Source organism: Lepidochelys olivacea (assembly GCF_965140295.1).
Source record: "Lepidochelys olivacea isolate rLepOli2 genome assembly, chromosome: 8".
Taxonomy (NCBI): domain Eukaryota; kingdom Metazoa; phylum Chordata; order Testudines; family Cheloniidae; genus Lepidochelys; species Lepidochelys olivacea.
The window spans coordinates 55,424,023-55,441,172 of NC_140418.1; the positions used below are offsets into that span (position 1 = coordinate 55,424,023).

Consider the following 17,150-nt stretch of genomic DNA (forward strand, 5'->3'; position numbering starts at 1 on the left):
GAAAGCTCATGCTCAAATAAACTGGTTAGTCTCTAAGGTGCCACAAGTACTCCTTTTCTTTTTGCAAAGACAGACTAACACGGCTGTTACTCTGAGTCCCTTCCAACCCTCATATGCTATGATTTCTCTCTTGGTTTGTGGCATTTATTTAATGTCCCCAGCAGTTTATTTGTGTGGTAAGCATTGTGATGAGATGCGACAGAAAGGGGATAGACAGTGGGATGGAGAGAGAGGAAGAGGTGGGTGGCTAGAGAGGGATGGGTGGACAGGGACAGATGCAGAGAGTGACAGCTCCGATGGGACAGGGCAGCTTTGGGTTGCCACTTTTGGTTGGAGAGATTCCTGGAGGTTTCATGACATGACATAATCTTTAATTAAAGATTATTTTTTAATTCCTGGAGACGCCAGGGCAAACTGGTTCCAGAACTGGCAGCCGGGCGCAGCGTGCCCTGAGCTTGCCTGGCTCACAGGCTCCCCAGGAGCAGCTGGGCACGGCGGGGAGGAGGCCGCGGGTCTGCCGCATCAGAGGCGGAACTATAGCGCGCGCTGGATTGTCTCCGGCCGGAGCACTTAGTGCAGTGCACCCGCCCGGAGCGAAGCCGCGCTGCAAGCAGGAGCCGCATGGACGAGGCGGGCTGCGCGGCTCCGGGCACTGCCCCGAGCGGGCCGGAGCGGGAGGCCCGCGGGTCGCCCCGCGGCAACTGGATGGCGACTCACCCTAAGGCAAGTGCGGGGGCGGGCCCCGAGCTGGCCCCATGGGGGTCCTTACAGGGGCCGAGCGGAGCCTGCTGCCCGCCGTCCCAAGGCTGCTCCCTGCGGCCCGGGGTGTCCGGGTCCTGCAGCGGTGGGGCCCCCACAAGCCCCCGCCCAGCCGGGTGGCTCGGCGGTGCTGCGTGGCCCGGCACCCCGCCTGAAGGAGGGCGGAGCTGTCGGGACTGGGCGCTCCCCCAGCTGCTGGCTGCTGGATCCCGCCTGTCCCAGCAGACCCAGGCTGCCTCTTCCTCCAGGGTAACTGAGTTATTGGGGTCATGGCTGCGTATTTATGGTTTGACAGTTGCGGTCTACAGCTAAGACAAAATAAAATGGGCCATCTTCACTTAAGATTCACCCTAAAGATATTGTTTAAATGTCTCACGTACCCCTGTTAATTTATCTTAGGCTGCTGAAAGTCTTCTTTGAAAACTAAGATTGAATAGAGGGTTTCTGCCAATTTCCCAAGAAGTTTTGCTTGAGTTCTGGAAGGAATCTTTCAAGCTGACTAATTCAATCTCAGTGTCTTATGGTAGCTTTTCACCACTAATCTTTTCTCTGGCTCTCAGCCTCACCTTGAAACAAACACATCTAAGAAATCAACAAAAAACAACTTGTGAGCTACCTTCCTTTAGGGAGGAAGGAGAAAAGGAGTACCCAACTGCAATAACTTGTCAAACTGAAGTTTTTTTGTGTGGTGAGCATTCAGATCAAAACGTAAAGCAGGGGTGGGCAAACTTTTTGGCTCGAGGGCCACATCTGGGAATAGAAATTGTATGGTGGGCCATGAATGCTCACGAAATTGGGGTTGGGGTGCAGGAGCAGGTGAGGGCTCTGGTTGGGGGTGCGGGCTCCGGGATGGGGCCAGAAATGAGGAGTTCAGGGTGCAGGGGTGTTTGAGGGCTCTGGGGTGGGGCTGGGGATGAGGAGTGTGGAGTGTAGGAGAGGGCTCTAGGCTGAGACCGAGGGGTTCGGAGAGCGGGAGGGGGATCAGGTCTATGGCAGGAGATTGGGGCACAGGGAGGAGGGTGAGGGCTCCAGCAGGTTCTGGGGTGGGGCTGGGGATGAGGGGTTTGGGGTGTAGGAGGGTGGTCTGGGCTGGTACTGAGGGGTTTGGAGGGCAGGAGGGGGATCAGGGCTGGGGTGCAGGGGGAGGCTCAGGATGCAGGCTCCGGGAGGCGCTTACCTCAAGTGGCTCCCGCAAGCAGTGGCATGTCCCCACTATGGCTCTTACGCGGAGGCGCGGCCAGGCAGCTCTGCGTGCTGCCCAATCTGCAGGTGCCACCCCTGCAGCTCCCATTGGCTGCGGTTCCCATCCAATGGGAGCTGTGGGGGCAGCGCTTGGGGTGGGCGCAGTGTGCAGAGCAGAATCCCCTGACTGCCCCTACACATAGGAGCTGGAGTGGCGCCGTGCTGGGAGCAGCGTGGAGCAGCCTTTGACCCTGCTCCCCGGCTGGAGTGCCGGAGCAGGCCAAGCCCCAGACCCCGCTCCCCAGCTGGAACTTGAGGGCCGGATTAAAATGACTGGCAGGCCAGATTCAGCCTGCGGGCCATAGTTTGCCCACCCCTGACCTAGTCTAGACAGAGAAACAGAGATAGTAGCATGACTAGGTAGACAGAGAGATTTGTTTCCCCTTATCTGATCTGTTTTCATTACTTATTTGTGTATTATTAATTTGAATGGTGTTTCACAGGAAACTTTTTAAAAGAGCATAATTTCTGCCCTGAAAAGCATTGATTGTAAATTCCTTAGGACACTGACCTTTGTCATCTTGGATGTCTGTAAAGCACTAATAGGCCCCATGCACACCAATGGAGCTATATAAATAATGAGTCTCCTGTTAGTAGTACTTCTTGGAATAGTCAAAACTGCTAGGTCTCTTTGTTGGAAGAGGAACTTGATGGATTAATGTGATTTTAATGTAAGAAACTTCTTAAGAGTTTAGCATATGGAGAAACCGTATCTTACATTTTATAATCAGAGCTGTTGAGGAGTATTAGCATGTTATTTACCCCTTTATGTAAAGTAAGAACCAGAGGTCTTCCAGTGAAATTAATAGGCAGCAGGTTTAAAATAAATAGAAGGAAGTATTTCTTTGCACAACTTGTAAAGGGGATGTTCTGAAGGTCGGAAGTATAACTGGATTAAAAAAAGAATGAGATGAAATTCTTGGAGGATAGGTCCATTAAAGGCAAGATGGTTGGGGATGCATCCCTATGCTCCGGGTGTCCTACACCTCTGACGGCCAGAAGCTGAGACTGGATGATAGGGGATGAATCACTCTATAATTGCCCTGCTGAAGCATCTGGCACTGGCCACTATCAGAAGGCAGGATATTGGGCCAGATGGACCATTGGTCTGACTCAGTATGGCCATTTTTTATGTACTGTAGCAGAAACAGATGAAACTCAGAATCTTTCTCCTCAAAAACAGCTCTGTTCCAGAAACAGTCAAGATTCTTTTAATGCCTTTTTATCTGGGCCAAGCAGAAATGTAACTTTAAAATATTTTAAGAGGTCAATATTTATATTGGTGTTTAATCTTTTTGAATCTTAGTAGCAGTTCTTTAAACAGGCTACATACTTTCTCATGCTCTTTTGAAAGGTTTTATGTATCTGTACCAATCTGACTTCTGCTCTGCATCTTTGATTGCTGTTACATGTTGGTTTCAGCTCACGGAGATGATGTCATTGGATGTGGCTGACAGCACTCAAGTATATGCTGCGTTCTTAGTTTACTTGGACCTCTTAGAAGGTAAATCAATGAAAGTATTTTTCTTGAGAGGCTGAGCAATCTGGGCATCAAATAAACTAACGTATGTACTCTGATTTTTGAAGACCTACATGCTAGTAGCAAGTATCAGAGGGATAGCCGTGTTAGTCTGTATCCACAAAAACAACGAGGAGTCCAGTGGCAGCTTAAAGACTAACAGATTTATTTGGGCATAAGCTTTTGTGGGTAAAAAGACACTTCTTCAGATGGTTGGAGTGAAAATTACAGATACAAGCATAAATATACTGGCACATGAAGAGAAGGGAATTACCTTACAAGTGGAGAACCAGTGATGACAAGACCATTTCAATCAGGGTGTCCACTCCCAGTAATTGATGAGCAGATCAGTGATTCTCAACCATGGGTACACGTACCCCTGGGGTACGCAGAGGTCTTCTATGGGATACATCAACTCATTTAAATGTTTGCCTACTTTTACAACAAGCTACATAAAAAGCACTAGCAAAGTCAGTACAAACTAAAATTTCATACAGACAGTGACATGTTACTGTTCTATACACTACATCAGCAGTTCTCAAACCGTGGGCAAGTTAATTTTAATGGAGTTGCCAGGGCCAGTGTTGGACTTCCTGAGGCCCAGGGCAGAAAGCTGAAGCCTGAGACCCACCATGCGAGTTTTTAAGTGAGGTGAAACTTGGGGTATGCAAGATAACTCTGACTCCTGAAAGGGGTACAGTGGTTTGGAAAGGTTGAGAACCACTGCAGCTGGGGACCTTGCCTTTAATCCCTTGTGGCTGTTTCATTAAAGAATTGTTCACAAGCTGACAGTTGGTGCTTGACTGTGAGCTATAGCTCACGAAAGCATATGCTCAAATAAATTTGTTAGTCTCTAAGGTGCCACAAGTACTCCTTTTCTTTTTGTGAATACAGACTAACATGGCTGCTACTCTGAAACCTGGGAAAACTTCGTGTCTCATGGGGAATATTTTACATAGGGGGAAAAATAAAGACCACAACAAGTTGACTTTCTTTCCAAATTTATACCCTCCTTAATGATGCAACCAGAGAGAGACTTGGGTGTTGTGCTTTTGTCCCTCTCTTATTTTCAGGCAGAAACTGGCATGAAGTGACATGCGTTGGACTAGCAGAACTCCAGCTCGTATGTCTCCATGCGCATGAGAGAGAAGCTGAGAATTTACAGGTTGTGGTGCCAACACCTGTCCACATGTCATTCACTCATCAGAGGTGAGCAAGTGATCCCAGAGTATTTGGTGCTGAATTACCAGAAAGAAAAAACAAATAGAGGATGTAAATATTGATAGGGCAACTGATAACTCCTGTAAAGCTTTAGAAAAACATTCTCTGTTAAACAAAAAGACGACAGGGGGAAAAAAAGGCGGGAAAAACAAATTTGAATACATGAGCTGAGTTATTTCTAGTATTAGGAACATTATGAGGGTGGGATTTTTTTCCTTTAGCCTGATCAATTTCTTTTGCTTTTTCCTCACTTGAAATAACCCTGCAATGTAACGATTTCAGCAGCAATTGGCTGTGTGTCCACTCAAAAAATGTTTTGTACTATTTAAAGTCCTATCTGAAGTATTCATGGTGATCACCTGTATTGGAGTTTATACAGATAATTATTTTCAAGTACCTTGAAGATGATGATAAATGCTTATTTTCTACTGCTTTTGTTAGATACTGAATCACAGGAATGGACTCTCTCTCTTTTTTTTATTAATTTAAATATAATCCTGGCCACTTTCAATCTGAAAATTTGCTTCTACAGGCTGAAAACAGTTATATATATATAATAGCATTTTCAGAGCTACGCTTTTGCATTAGATCTATCTAGGAAAGTGCTCTATAAACCCTTACTTTCACAGCTATATGTACAATTTCTTGTGGTGCTCAAGGAGGGAGAAACAAGAAAGATCTGCTTTTCTAATGACGTGGGTTTTGTAATGGAAAGTGTTTTCAGGGTTACTTTAAAAAGAAATTCTGTTCAAATCAAACTTTGTTTACATTTCGGGTGTGTTCCAATGGTTAGGTAAAATGTACAGTATTCTTCCCATCTGATAATGGCTATCTTCTTTCTCTTCCCTGCCCCCCATGCCTGATATCCTATCCTATGACACCTCTAAGGAACGGTTTATCTAGAGCCCTGCGTGGATACAAAATTTGTATCCACGTCTGATCTGCATACATGGTCCGCAGATATAAAGCAGATAGCATCAGATTTGCATGGCTCTAACTGTCACCTTGATCATTTATTACTGTGATGTCAGGGGAGCTGCCAACAGATCATACAGTTAATTGCACTTGATGTACAGTGAACTTCATTTATGTGCATGCTCTGTGAATGTCTTTTTTGGCACATTTACATTTTCCAGTGATTTTATAGATGACAGACTTGTCTGTAGCAAACAATCTTGCATCCCAATAGTAAATACGTAGTAGGTTATCCTGTGGGTATCTTTTCAGCAGCAGTAAACTTATGGCAGGAAATGTGTATTATGGCAACTAGTCATATGGTTGGAAGTTTTCTAGTTGTAAATTAATAAGGTTTTTCAATTGCTATTCAACAGACCAATCGTTTGGTTAGTATGGATATGGTTTTAAAAAGAAATATCACAAAACGGTATCGTCAGATGGCATGACTTGCTGCTCTGTTGTATAATCGCAAAGCTATTGAAAGAAAAGCTAGAAGACGAAGTATTTGCTACTCTTCTGCTTCTTGTGAAGGTGTTGACCATTTTCTGGGGGGGGGGGGATTTCTCTCATGGTTTGTGGGTTGGAGATAGACCCAAAATGGGTGTGGGTAGTTGGGTAGCAAACTAGGATATTGGCTTTTCTCACTGAAGTTGCTTCTGCATGCTGTCTCTTGTTTCCTATATGTTGGTGGGTTTCTACTGGAAGTGAAAACCTTTTTCCTCCCTGTGGGTGGGCAAGTGCCAGCAATTCTGTGTCCTAACATGTATTTTATTGCTGGGAGATAGAGCACAACATTTGTAACCCATCTTTGTATCCCATCGGACTTTTCATTCATGGACTCTGAATTTGTTTGTACTGTGGTGGCACTGTTTGCTCTGTTTCTGGCATCAGCATGGATGAAATCTTTTACTGGAAGGATGGTTGACTGTTAGAGCGAATGTATTACATTGATTAAAAGTACAGTTTGTGACCAGCTTTTGCTGTTGAGTAAATATATAGAGTATGTTGTCACTAAAATGTGTTCTGGCTGAATACAGTTCTCCACTTTCAGATGACTCCATTAAAGCTGTACATATGCCTGACCCTAATGCTGGTTTAATAGCCAATGTGGCAGGAGAATGATATGGATACTGCTGAACACAATGTAGATACATGATTCTTGATGTCTCCAGTATACAGTGACTGGTGTCTCAATGGTCACCATCAAAAGGAGCCAAATAGAATGACCTGAGTTCTGTAAACTGCCACAGGGACTGTCCAACAAGTGCATCCTTGGGGATGGAATTTCACAGGCACATCTTACCAGTGAGAAGGCCTGCCTCCTCTTGCTGACACTGAGCAGTGAGAATCCAGAGGATGGTTTCTGGGGTACATGGGGCAAAAGGTAATGCAGTGTGTAAGGGCTGTAAATAATTAATCTGTAAGTATCTAAATGTCACTCTTTGAAAATGACTTTTCTATAGGCAAAACAATAAAATGAATTGTAGAGCCAGTTGGAAATGCAGCAGGTTGCAGTAATGCTGATCCCTTGTTCTGACTGTCAGTTTATTGAGCTAACCTTGTCTTGTGTTAGGGTTGAAACCATGATTTAAATTGTTGATTAAAATGTACTGGCACTGTTGCTAACTAAGCCTGGAAATCATAAGCTAAATAAAAAGAAGGTAGCAAATGGCTGATGTTCACTTACTTAGAGTATGTCTACACTACGAAATTAGGTTGAATTTATAGAAGTTGGTTTTTTAGAAATCGCTTTTATATAGTTGATTGTGTGTGTCCCCACACAAAATGCTCTAAGTGCATTAAGTGCATTAACTCAGCGGAGTGCTTCCACAGTACCGAGGCTAGCGTCGACTTCTGGAGTGTCGCACTGTGGGTAGCTATCCCACAGTTCCTGCACACTCCGCCACCCATTGGAATTCTGGGTTGAGATCCTAATGCCTGATTGGGCAAAAAACATTGTCGCAGGTGGTTCTGGGTACATGTCGTCAGGCTCTCCCTCCCTCCGTGAAAGCGCCTTTTTTCCTGAGTTACCTGTGCAGATGCCATACCATGGCAAGCATGGAGCCCGCTGAGCTCACTGTCACCGTATGTCTCCTGGGTGCTGGCAGATGTGGTACTGCATTGCTACACAGCAGCAGCAACACATTGCCTTGTGGCAGCAGACGGTGTAACAAGCCTGAAAACCATCGTCATCATGTCCGAGGTGCTCCTGACCGCCTCGGTAAGGTAAGTCAGGAGCGCCTGGGCAGACATGGGCGCAGGGACTAAATTAGGAGTGACTCGACCAAGTCATTCTCTTTAGTCCTGCAGGCAGTCCTATTGCACCATCTTCTGCCGAGCAGCCAGGAGATGTGGATGGCTTGCAGTCCGACTGCACCGTCTGCTGCCAGCCAAAGATGTAAAATATAGATGGAGTGGATCAAAACAAGAAATAGACCAAGATTTGTTTTGTATTCATTTGCTTCCCCCTCCCACCCTCCATGAAATCAACAGCCGACAATCGTTTTAGTGAGGTCTGTCAGGGGCACCTTGAAAACTGTAATGGAGATTCAATCCTGCCTGAAATACCAGAGTAGGTGGGATAGCTTAGGGGGTTGAACATTGGCCGGCTAAACCCAGGGTTTTGAGTTCAGTCGTTGAGGGGGCCATTCTGTGTGACAGTTGTTTTTGTTTCTCCTTGATGTAAAGCCACCCCCTTTGTTGATTTTAATTCCCTGTAAGCCAACCCTGTAAGCCATGTCGTCAGTCGCCCCTCCCTCCGTCAGAGCAATGGCAGACAATCGTTCCGCGCCTTTTTTCTGTGCAGACGCCATACCATGGCAAACATGGAGCCCGCTCAGATCACTTTGGGAATTAGGAGCACATTAAACACCACACGCATTATCCAGCAGTATATCCAGCAGAACCTGGCAAAGCGAAACCAGGCGAGGAGGCGACGTCAGCGCGGTGACGAGAGTGATGAGGACATAGACACAGACTTCTCTCAAAGCACGGGCACTGGCAATGCGGGCATCATGGTGCTAATGGGGCAGGTTCATGTGGTGGAACGCCGATTCTGGGCCCGGGAAACAAGCACAGACTGGTGGGAGCGCATAGTGTTGCAGGTCTGGGATGATTCCCACAGGCTGCGAAACTTTCGCATGCGTAAGGGCACTTTCATGGAACTTTGTGGCTTGCTCTCCCCTGCCCTGAGGCACAGTAATACCAAGATGAGAGCAGCCCTCACAGTTGAGAAGCGAGTGGCCATAGCCCTGTGGAAGCTTGCAATGCCAGACAGCTACCCGTCAGTCGGGAATCAATTTGGAGTGAGCAAATCTACTGTGGGGGCTGCTGTGATGCAAGTAGCCAGCGCAATCAAAGATCCGCTGATATCAAGGGTAGTGACCCTGGGAAATGTGCAGGTCATAGTGGATGGCTTTGCTGCAATGGGATTCCCTAACTGTGGTGGGGCCATAGACGGAACCCATATCCCTATCTTGGCACCAGAGCACCAAGCCGGCACGTACATAAACCGCAAGGGATACTTTTCAATAGTGCTGCAAACACTGGTGGATCACAAGGGACATTTCACCAAAATCAACGTGGGATGGCCGGGAAAGGTACATGACGCTCGCATCTTCAGGAACTCTGGTCTGTTTCAAAAGCTGCAGGAAGGGACTTTATTTCCAGACCAGAAAATAACCATTGGGGATGTTGAAATGCCTATAGTTATCCTTGGAGACCCAGCCTACCCCTTAATGCCATGGCTCATGAAGCCATACACAGGTAGCCTGGACAGTAGTCAGGAGCTGTTTAACTACAGGCCGCACAAGTGCAGAATGGTGGTAGAATGTGCATTTGGACGTTTAAAAGCATGGTGGTGCAGTTTACTGACTCGGTTAGACCTCAGCAAAACCAATATTCCCACTGTTATTACTGCTTGCTGTGTGCTCCACAATATCTGTGAGAGTAAGGGGGAGACGTTTTTATAGAACAATGGGTACACTCTTTCACGGTAAACCTTGCTGTTAACATTACATACATAGCACATGTGGTTTCGTTCCAAGGTCTCATTTTTCCTCCCCCCCCCCCCACCACGTGGCTAGCCCCTCCACCCCTGCTGTTAGCCACAGGGAGTGGGGAGGAACATTTCTGTGCAGGAATGGGCACCTCTGAATGTCCCCTTAAGAAAAGCATCCTGTTTCAACCAGGTGACCATGAATGATATCACTCTCCTGAGGATAACACAGAGAGATAAAGAACGGATGTTGTTTGAATGCCAGCAGACAAACACTGCAATGCTTTGTTCTACAATGATTCCCGAGTACGTGCTACTGGCCTGGAGTGGTAAAGTGTCCTACCATGGTGGACGGAATAAGGCTGCCCTCCCCAGAAGCCTTTTGCAAAGGCTTTGAGAGTACATCCAGGAGAGCCACGAATGCCAGGGCAAATTAATCATTAAACATGCTTGCTTTTAAACCACGTATACTGTTTTAAAAGGTACACTCACCAGAGGTCCCTTCTCCGCCTGGCGGGTCTGGGAGGCAGCCTTGGGTGGGTTCAGGGGGTACTAGCTCCAGGTCCAGGGTGAGAAACAGTTCCTGGCTGTCGGGAAAACTGGTTTCTCCACTTGCTTGCTGTGAGCGATCTACAACCTCCTCCTCATCATCTTCCTCTTCCCCAAAACCTGCTTCCGTGTTGCCTCCATCTCCATTGAAGGAGTCAAACAACGTGGCTGGGGTAGGGGTGGCTGAACCCCCTAAAATGGCATGCAGCTCATCATAGAAGCGGCATGTTTTGGGCTCTGACCCAGAGCGGCCGTTCTCCTGTCTGATCTTCTGGTAGACTTGCCTCAGCTCCTTAAGTTTCATGCGGCACTACTTCGGGTCCCTGTTATGGCCTCTGTCCTTCATGCCCTGGGAGATTTTGACAAATGTTTTGGCATTTTGAAAACTGGAATGTAGTTCTGATAGCACGGATTCCTCTCCCCATACAGCGATCAGATCCCGTACCTCCCGTTCGGTCCATGCTGGAGCTCTTTTGCGATTCTGGGACTCCATCATGGTGAGCTCTGCATGGTCACCTGCAGCTTACCACACTGGCCAAACAGGAAATTGAAATTCAAAAGTTCACGGGCCTTTTCCTGTCTACCTGGCCAATGTATCTGAGTTGAGAGTGCTGTCCAGAGCGGTCACAATGGAACACTCTGGGATAGCTCACGGAGGCCATGTGCACTGCCGGTAGGACTCAATCGCCATGAGACAAAACTTAAAAGGGAAATGACCTGGCTGAGTCACTCCCACGTTTGCCCAGGCGCCCCGACCTCATCGAGGTCGGTTAAAAGAGCACCTAGGACTACGTCGACGACGGCTACCGGTCATACTGCACTGTCTGCTGTCAAAAGGCAATAAACTGCTGCTGTGTAGCAATGCAGTACCGCGTCTGCCAGCACCCAGGAGACATACGGTGACGGTTAGCTGAGTGGGCTCCATGCTTGCCGTGGTATGGCATCTGCACAGGTAACTCAAGAAAAAAGGCGCAAAACGATTGTCTGCCCTTGCTTTCATGGAAGGAGGGAGGGAAGGGGGGCCTGACGATATGTACCCAGAACCACTCGCGACAATGTTTTAACCCCATCAGGCCCTGGGATTTCTACCCAGAATTCAAATGGGCGGCGGAGACTGCGGGAACTGTGGGATAGCTACCCATAGTGCAACGCTCCGGAAGTCGACGGTTGCCTTGGTACTGTGGACACACTCCGCTGACTACACGCACTTAGAGCATTTGTATTGAGACACACTCAATCGACTGTATAAAAACGCTTTCTACAAAACTGACTTCTATAAATCTGACCTAATTTTGTGGTGTAGACATACCCTGAGAAAAACCTGTGGATTTTAGCCCATGTGGTCCCTTGGCTCTGCCATGTTCCCTATTTACCGCAGACCGACAGCTGTGTCCACCAGCATACTACGTCTGAGTGTCTAATTGTCAAATTAAATTTAACATCCCTGTGGCAGAGAAAACACCACAGCGGCCCAAAACTATAGCATTTAATTTCAGAAAGGAGAATTACACAAAAATGAGGAGGTTAGTTAAACAGAAATTAAAAGGTACAGCACCAAAAGTAAAATCCCTGCAAACTACATGGAAACATTTTAAAAACACCATAATAGAGGCTCAACTTAAATGTATACCCCAAATTAATAAACATAGTAAGAGAACCAAAAAAGCACCACCATGGCTAAACAACAAAGTAAAAGAAGCAGTGAGAGGCAAAAAGGCATCCTTTAAAAAGTGGAAGTTAAATCCTAATGAGGAAAATAGAAAGGAGCATAAACTCTGGCAAATGAAGTGTAAAAATATAATTAGGAAGGCCAAAAAAGAATTTGAAGAACAGCTAGCCAAAGAATCAAAACTTAATAGCAAAAAATTTAAGTACAGCAGAAGCAGGAAGCCTGCTAAACAACCAGTGGGGCCACTGGACGATCGAGATGATAAAGGAGCACTCAAGGACGATAAGGCCATTGCAGAAAAACAAAATTAATTCTTTTCATCGGTCTTCATGGTTGAGAATGTGAGGCAGATTCCCAAACCTGAGCCATTCTTTTTAGGTGACAAATCTGAGGAATTGACCCAGATTAAGGTGTCATTAGAGGAGGTTTTGGAACAAATTGATAAACTAAACAGTAATAATTCACCAGGCCCAGATGGTATTCACCCAAGAGTTCTGAAGGAACTCAAATGTGAAATTGCAGCACTACTAACTGTCGTCTGTAACCTATCATTTAAATCAGCTTCTGTACCAAATGACTGGAGGATAGCTAATGTGACGCCAATTTTTTAAAAGGGCTCCAGAGGTGATCCCAGGAATTACAGGCTTGTAAGCCTGACTTCAGTACCAGACAAACTGCTTGAAACTATAATAAGGAACAATATTGTCAGACACATAAATGAACATAATTTGTTGGGGAATAGTCAACATGGTTTTTGTAAAGGGAAATCATGCCTCAACAATCTACTAGAATTCTTTGAGGGGGTCAACAAGCATGTGGACAAGGGGGATCCGGTGGATATAGTGTATTTAGATTTTCAGAAAGCCTTTGACAAGATCCTCACCAAAGGCTCTTCAGCAAAGTAAACAGTCCTGGGATAAGAGGGAAGGTTCTCTCATGGATTGGTAACTGGTTAAAAGATAGGAAACAAAGGGGAGGAATAGATGGTCAGTTTTCAGAATGGAGAGAGGTAAATAGTGGTGTCTCCCAGGGGTCTGTACTGGGCGCAGTCCTATTTAACATATTCATAAATGATCTGGAAAAAGGGGTAAACAGTGAGGTGGCAAAATTTGCAGATGCTACTCAAGATAGTTAAGTCCCAGGCAGACTGTGAAGAGCTACAAAAGGATCTCACAAAATGGGCAGATGAAGTTCAGTGTTGATAAATGCAAAGTAATGCACATTGGAAAACATAATCCCAACTATATGTATAAAATGATGAGGTCTAAATTAGCTGTTACCACTCAAGAATGATCTTGGAGTCATTGTGGATAGTTCTCTGAAAACATCCACTCAATGTGCAGCGGCAGTCAAAAAAGTGAACAGAATGTTGGGAATCATTAAGAAAGGGATAGATAATAAGACAGAAAAATCGTATTGCCTCTCTGTAAATCCATGGTACACTCATATCTTGAATACTGTGTGCAGATGTGGTCACCCCGTCTCAAAAAAGATATATTGGACTTGTAAAAGGTTTGGAAAAGGGCAACAAAAATTATTGGGGTACGGAATGGCTGCCGTATGAGGAGAGATAAATAAGACTGAGACTTTTCAGCTTGGAAAATAGATGACTAAGGGGTGATAGAGGGCTATAAAATAATGACTGGTATGCAGAAAGTAAATAAGGAAGTGTTGTTTACTCCTTCTCAGAACACAAGAACTAGGGGTCACCAAATGAAATTAATAGGCAGCAGGTTTAAAAGAAACAAAAGGAAGTATTTCTTCACACAATGCACGGTCAACTGTGGAACTCCTTGCCAGAGGATGTTGTGAAGGCCAAGACTATAACAGGGTTCAAAAAAGAACTGGATACGTTCATGGAGGTTAGGTCCATCAGTTGCTATTAGCCAGGATGGACAGGGATGGTGTCCCTAGCCTTTGTTTGCCAGAAGCTGGGAACGTGCAACAGGGGATGGATCACTTGATGATTACCTGTTCCGTTCATTCCCCCTGGGGCACCTGGCATTGGCCACTGTCAGAATACAGGATACTGATCTAGATGGACCTTTGGTCTGACCAAGTATGGCCGTTCTTATGTTCTTAAAGTGTTCCAGAATTAAGGCCCCAGCCCAGTAAATCATTTAAGCATAGATAGTTCCTGTGAAGTCAATGAAACTATTGGCATGAGCGTAAGTATTTGCAGGACTGAAATCAATGAAGCCAGTTTCACTCTCAGGTTGTTAGTATCGCACTGTTTGGAGTGTTTATTTGTTTAAACATAACTATGTTTTGACAAATATTTTTTGAAAGTGTTTATTGGTCTTATGTCAACAGACTTTGTACAAACTTTGGGGGCCAGAAGTGGGTTGATGTCCCTTTTAAACATTTGTCCAATTTGTAATTAGGCAACATGTTTTCTTCTAGTGAGCTGTAGCAATTTTTGCATAGAAACAATAGCACTATCATTTTTCTGGTTCACTTTTACCTTGTAAGTGAAATTAAACATTCTCTTCACAACTGTAATTGTCAGTAGTTCTCCAGCCACTAGTATCAATTAGTTGCAAATTGCTCACTTGTAAGATTATTCTTAAAAAGGCATATATTGTAACTTAAGCTACTTCAAATATTAAACTTCCTGAAACTGGTAAGTTGGTTAGCATCCAAATAGAAACTTATTTTTAACAAGTCAGTAATTACTGTTTATACCACTCAATTTGCTTGTGTTCATGTGTTCAAAGTTGCGATAGTCTAATATAGTTTTCAGAAGTCTAGTTATTTCTTAGAGTGGGAGAGGGAGGTCTCTGAGGTCAATTAGTCTTAAATATGAAATGTTAAAAACAGACTTGTAGGCTGCCCTGCAGGATCCTCTTCCAAAATAAGGAGAGTGACTTTTTATCATGTGCAATAAGGACAGTGACTGTTTTTATCATATGTGAATTTAACCTTCCTCTGTTGCCTCATTCTACCCAAATTTGAAAACTAAAGCTAAAGCTAGATCAAGGGCATAGTGCTTGGGACTAGAAGGGCTGACTTTTCACAGACACACGGGTCTATCCATCTCTCCGGTTTCAAGGCAGTCATCTGGGAGCAGTGTTTGGTGTAATGTTTGCCTGGCTGGATGCTCTGCTGCACTGACTGCAATACTGTAGAGAACTTTTCTGTTGGTTGTCGTGAGTAAGGGGACTCTTGTTTCCAGCACAAGTTTGGGTGAAGTGCTGATTTCTGTATACAGAGACTAACATACATTAATTCTCCAGCCCTGACTTGCCCCTTCACATGCTTGGAGGGGGAGGAAGCTGTTCAGTTTGGTCAAGCTTCTGCTGAATTATTCATCCAGGAGCTATAAAGGATAGATTCAAAACCTTCAGCTTCCATAGTATGGAAAGATTATGGCTTATTTCAGCTAATTGGAGCCCTGTGCCGTATATTACAAACTGCTCACAGCACTCATTGGTTTTGTCTTTGCTTTTCAGACGTTTTTTGCAAAGAGAATTTTTAATAGAAATAAAGAGTATCTTCACCTCCCTCTTTGTCTTGTTGCACTGGCTGCCCGTGTCCAGATTCCCGTAAGGTCTGTCCTGCTCGTTTGAGGATTTTCCTGAATATGGCTTGGGCAGCTAACCAGTTCTTCAGTTGCCTAGCATCTACTGCTTCTTTCTCTGGCTATCTCCAAAAAGAGAGAGCATGCACACTCCACCCTGCCCTCCAAAAGGACCCTGTTAACTTGAAATCTAATTAGCAGTAAATGAGTTTTAAAATAGTTTCAGGCATTATACCTGCCCCTTCTATTAAGAATTGTGCCCATCGCTGTCATGGCTACGAATATTCCAGAAGTGCATTAAATGAAGAGACTTAGTATCTGTCGTGTGATGACACGTGAGCCTCCCCTGCTATTTGTAATTTTACTACCGTGTTTTCCTAGTGTGTGAAAGACCCACGCGACAGGAGAAACTGCTGAATGCAAAGTGCTGTCACATACGCGAGCTGGGGAAATGCTTTTGTCTAACCTCAGTGATGGGGATTTTATCTCTTTCTTGTAATAACAATAGGTAAAATATTTTCACACAAATGTGGAATTGAAAAAAAATCAGTGGTGTCTCTTTCTTTCGGGTTAGTGATCAAAGGACTGGATTGCAGCATGAGTGGTTGTTTTGGGTAAACTGTTAAGCAGGAGAGTGTGGCCTATGGGCTATAATTCATGATTGGGAATTGAGGTCTGGGTAGTACTCCTGTGTCTGTCATGTAACCTCAGTTGATGGTTCTATAAAATGGAGAGAATATCTACTTCACAGGTGTTGGGCTTAGTTCAAAGCTTTAAGGGCATGTCTACATCGCAGCCCAAGCTCTGGGACCTTCCCACCTCACGGGATCCTAGAACTCGGGCTGCAGCTCAAGCCCGAACATCTACACCACAATTAAACAGCTCCTTAACCTGAGTCAGCTGGCATGGGCCAGTTGTGGGTGTTTAACTGCAGCTTAGACATACCCTAAAATCCTCTGCCTAGGTAGGTGGTTTAGAAATGTAAACTGTTAAATGTGTTATTTTATATAGCAATATCTTTTTCATGATGAAATCCAGTTAATCTTATACAAAGTAGATTTAAAGTATACTTGATAGGGGTTTTGTGTGCAAATTTAAGGCCTAACTCTGGTCACGCTGACCTCAATAGGAGTAGGATCTGGTTTGCTATGAGCATGCAAAATCACAGGCATGAATTTTAGAAGCAGAGTTCAAGTTACCCTGAAAATTTGGTCCCTTAAATCTAAGAAGAGGGGAAACACCTCTTTTACAAGAAACACTGATGTCATTTGTGGGATTATCTTTATTGCTTTGTGGGATTATTTGCATGAGAGTGAATTTTCAGTACATCTTCACTCTTGCAGTGCTTCAGGTTCTCCTAGTTTTTCTGTCCCTGGATTTTTTCCCATCCCAGTGCTTCTACTGAAATTGAGATCTGTTGCTGGTGAAACCCCAAACCTTAGCAGCCTCTCTTGTAACATTCAATGACTTTTCCTCATTTAAAAAAAAAAAGAAACTTGCAGGATATTTTAGCTCAGCAGACTTCTCACTGTGCTCCCAGCAGCACAAATGCTTGATTGTTTTATAAGCTCTCTTGGGGCTCCAACTGCCTTTCAGTTTTACTAGGCAGTCACTGGCATGAATCCCTTGAAGGTGGCATGTGTAAGGGTATCTGTTGTCGCTGAACCTCTGGATGAACAGGGCTATTCCGGAGCCTCAGGCACCAAGTTAATTATGT

The 17,150-nt window shown here is 45.0% G+C and overlaps 1 protein-coding gene across 1 annotated transcript in view; it reads left to right on the forward strand.

Annotated features, from left to right (window-relative positions):
• Positions 1-588: 588 nt before the first annotated feature.
• TSEN15 (tRNA splicing endonuclease subunit 15) overlaps positions 589-17,150 on the forward strand; it is a 28,925-nt gene continuing 12,363 nt past the window's right edge. The window contains exons 1-3 of the mRNA XM_084637769.1: positions 589-723; positions 3,424-3,505; positions 4,594-4,729. Coding sequence (XP_084493895.1) covers positions 622-723; positions 3,424-3,505; positions 4,594-4,729 — 320 coding nt within the window. The 5' untranslated portion in view covers positions 589-621. The remainder of the gene's footprint in view (positions 724-3,423; positions 3,506-4,593; positions 4,730-17,150) is intronic.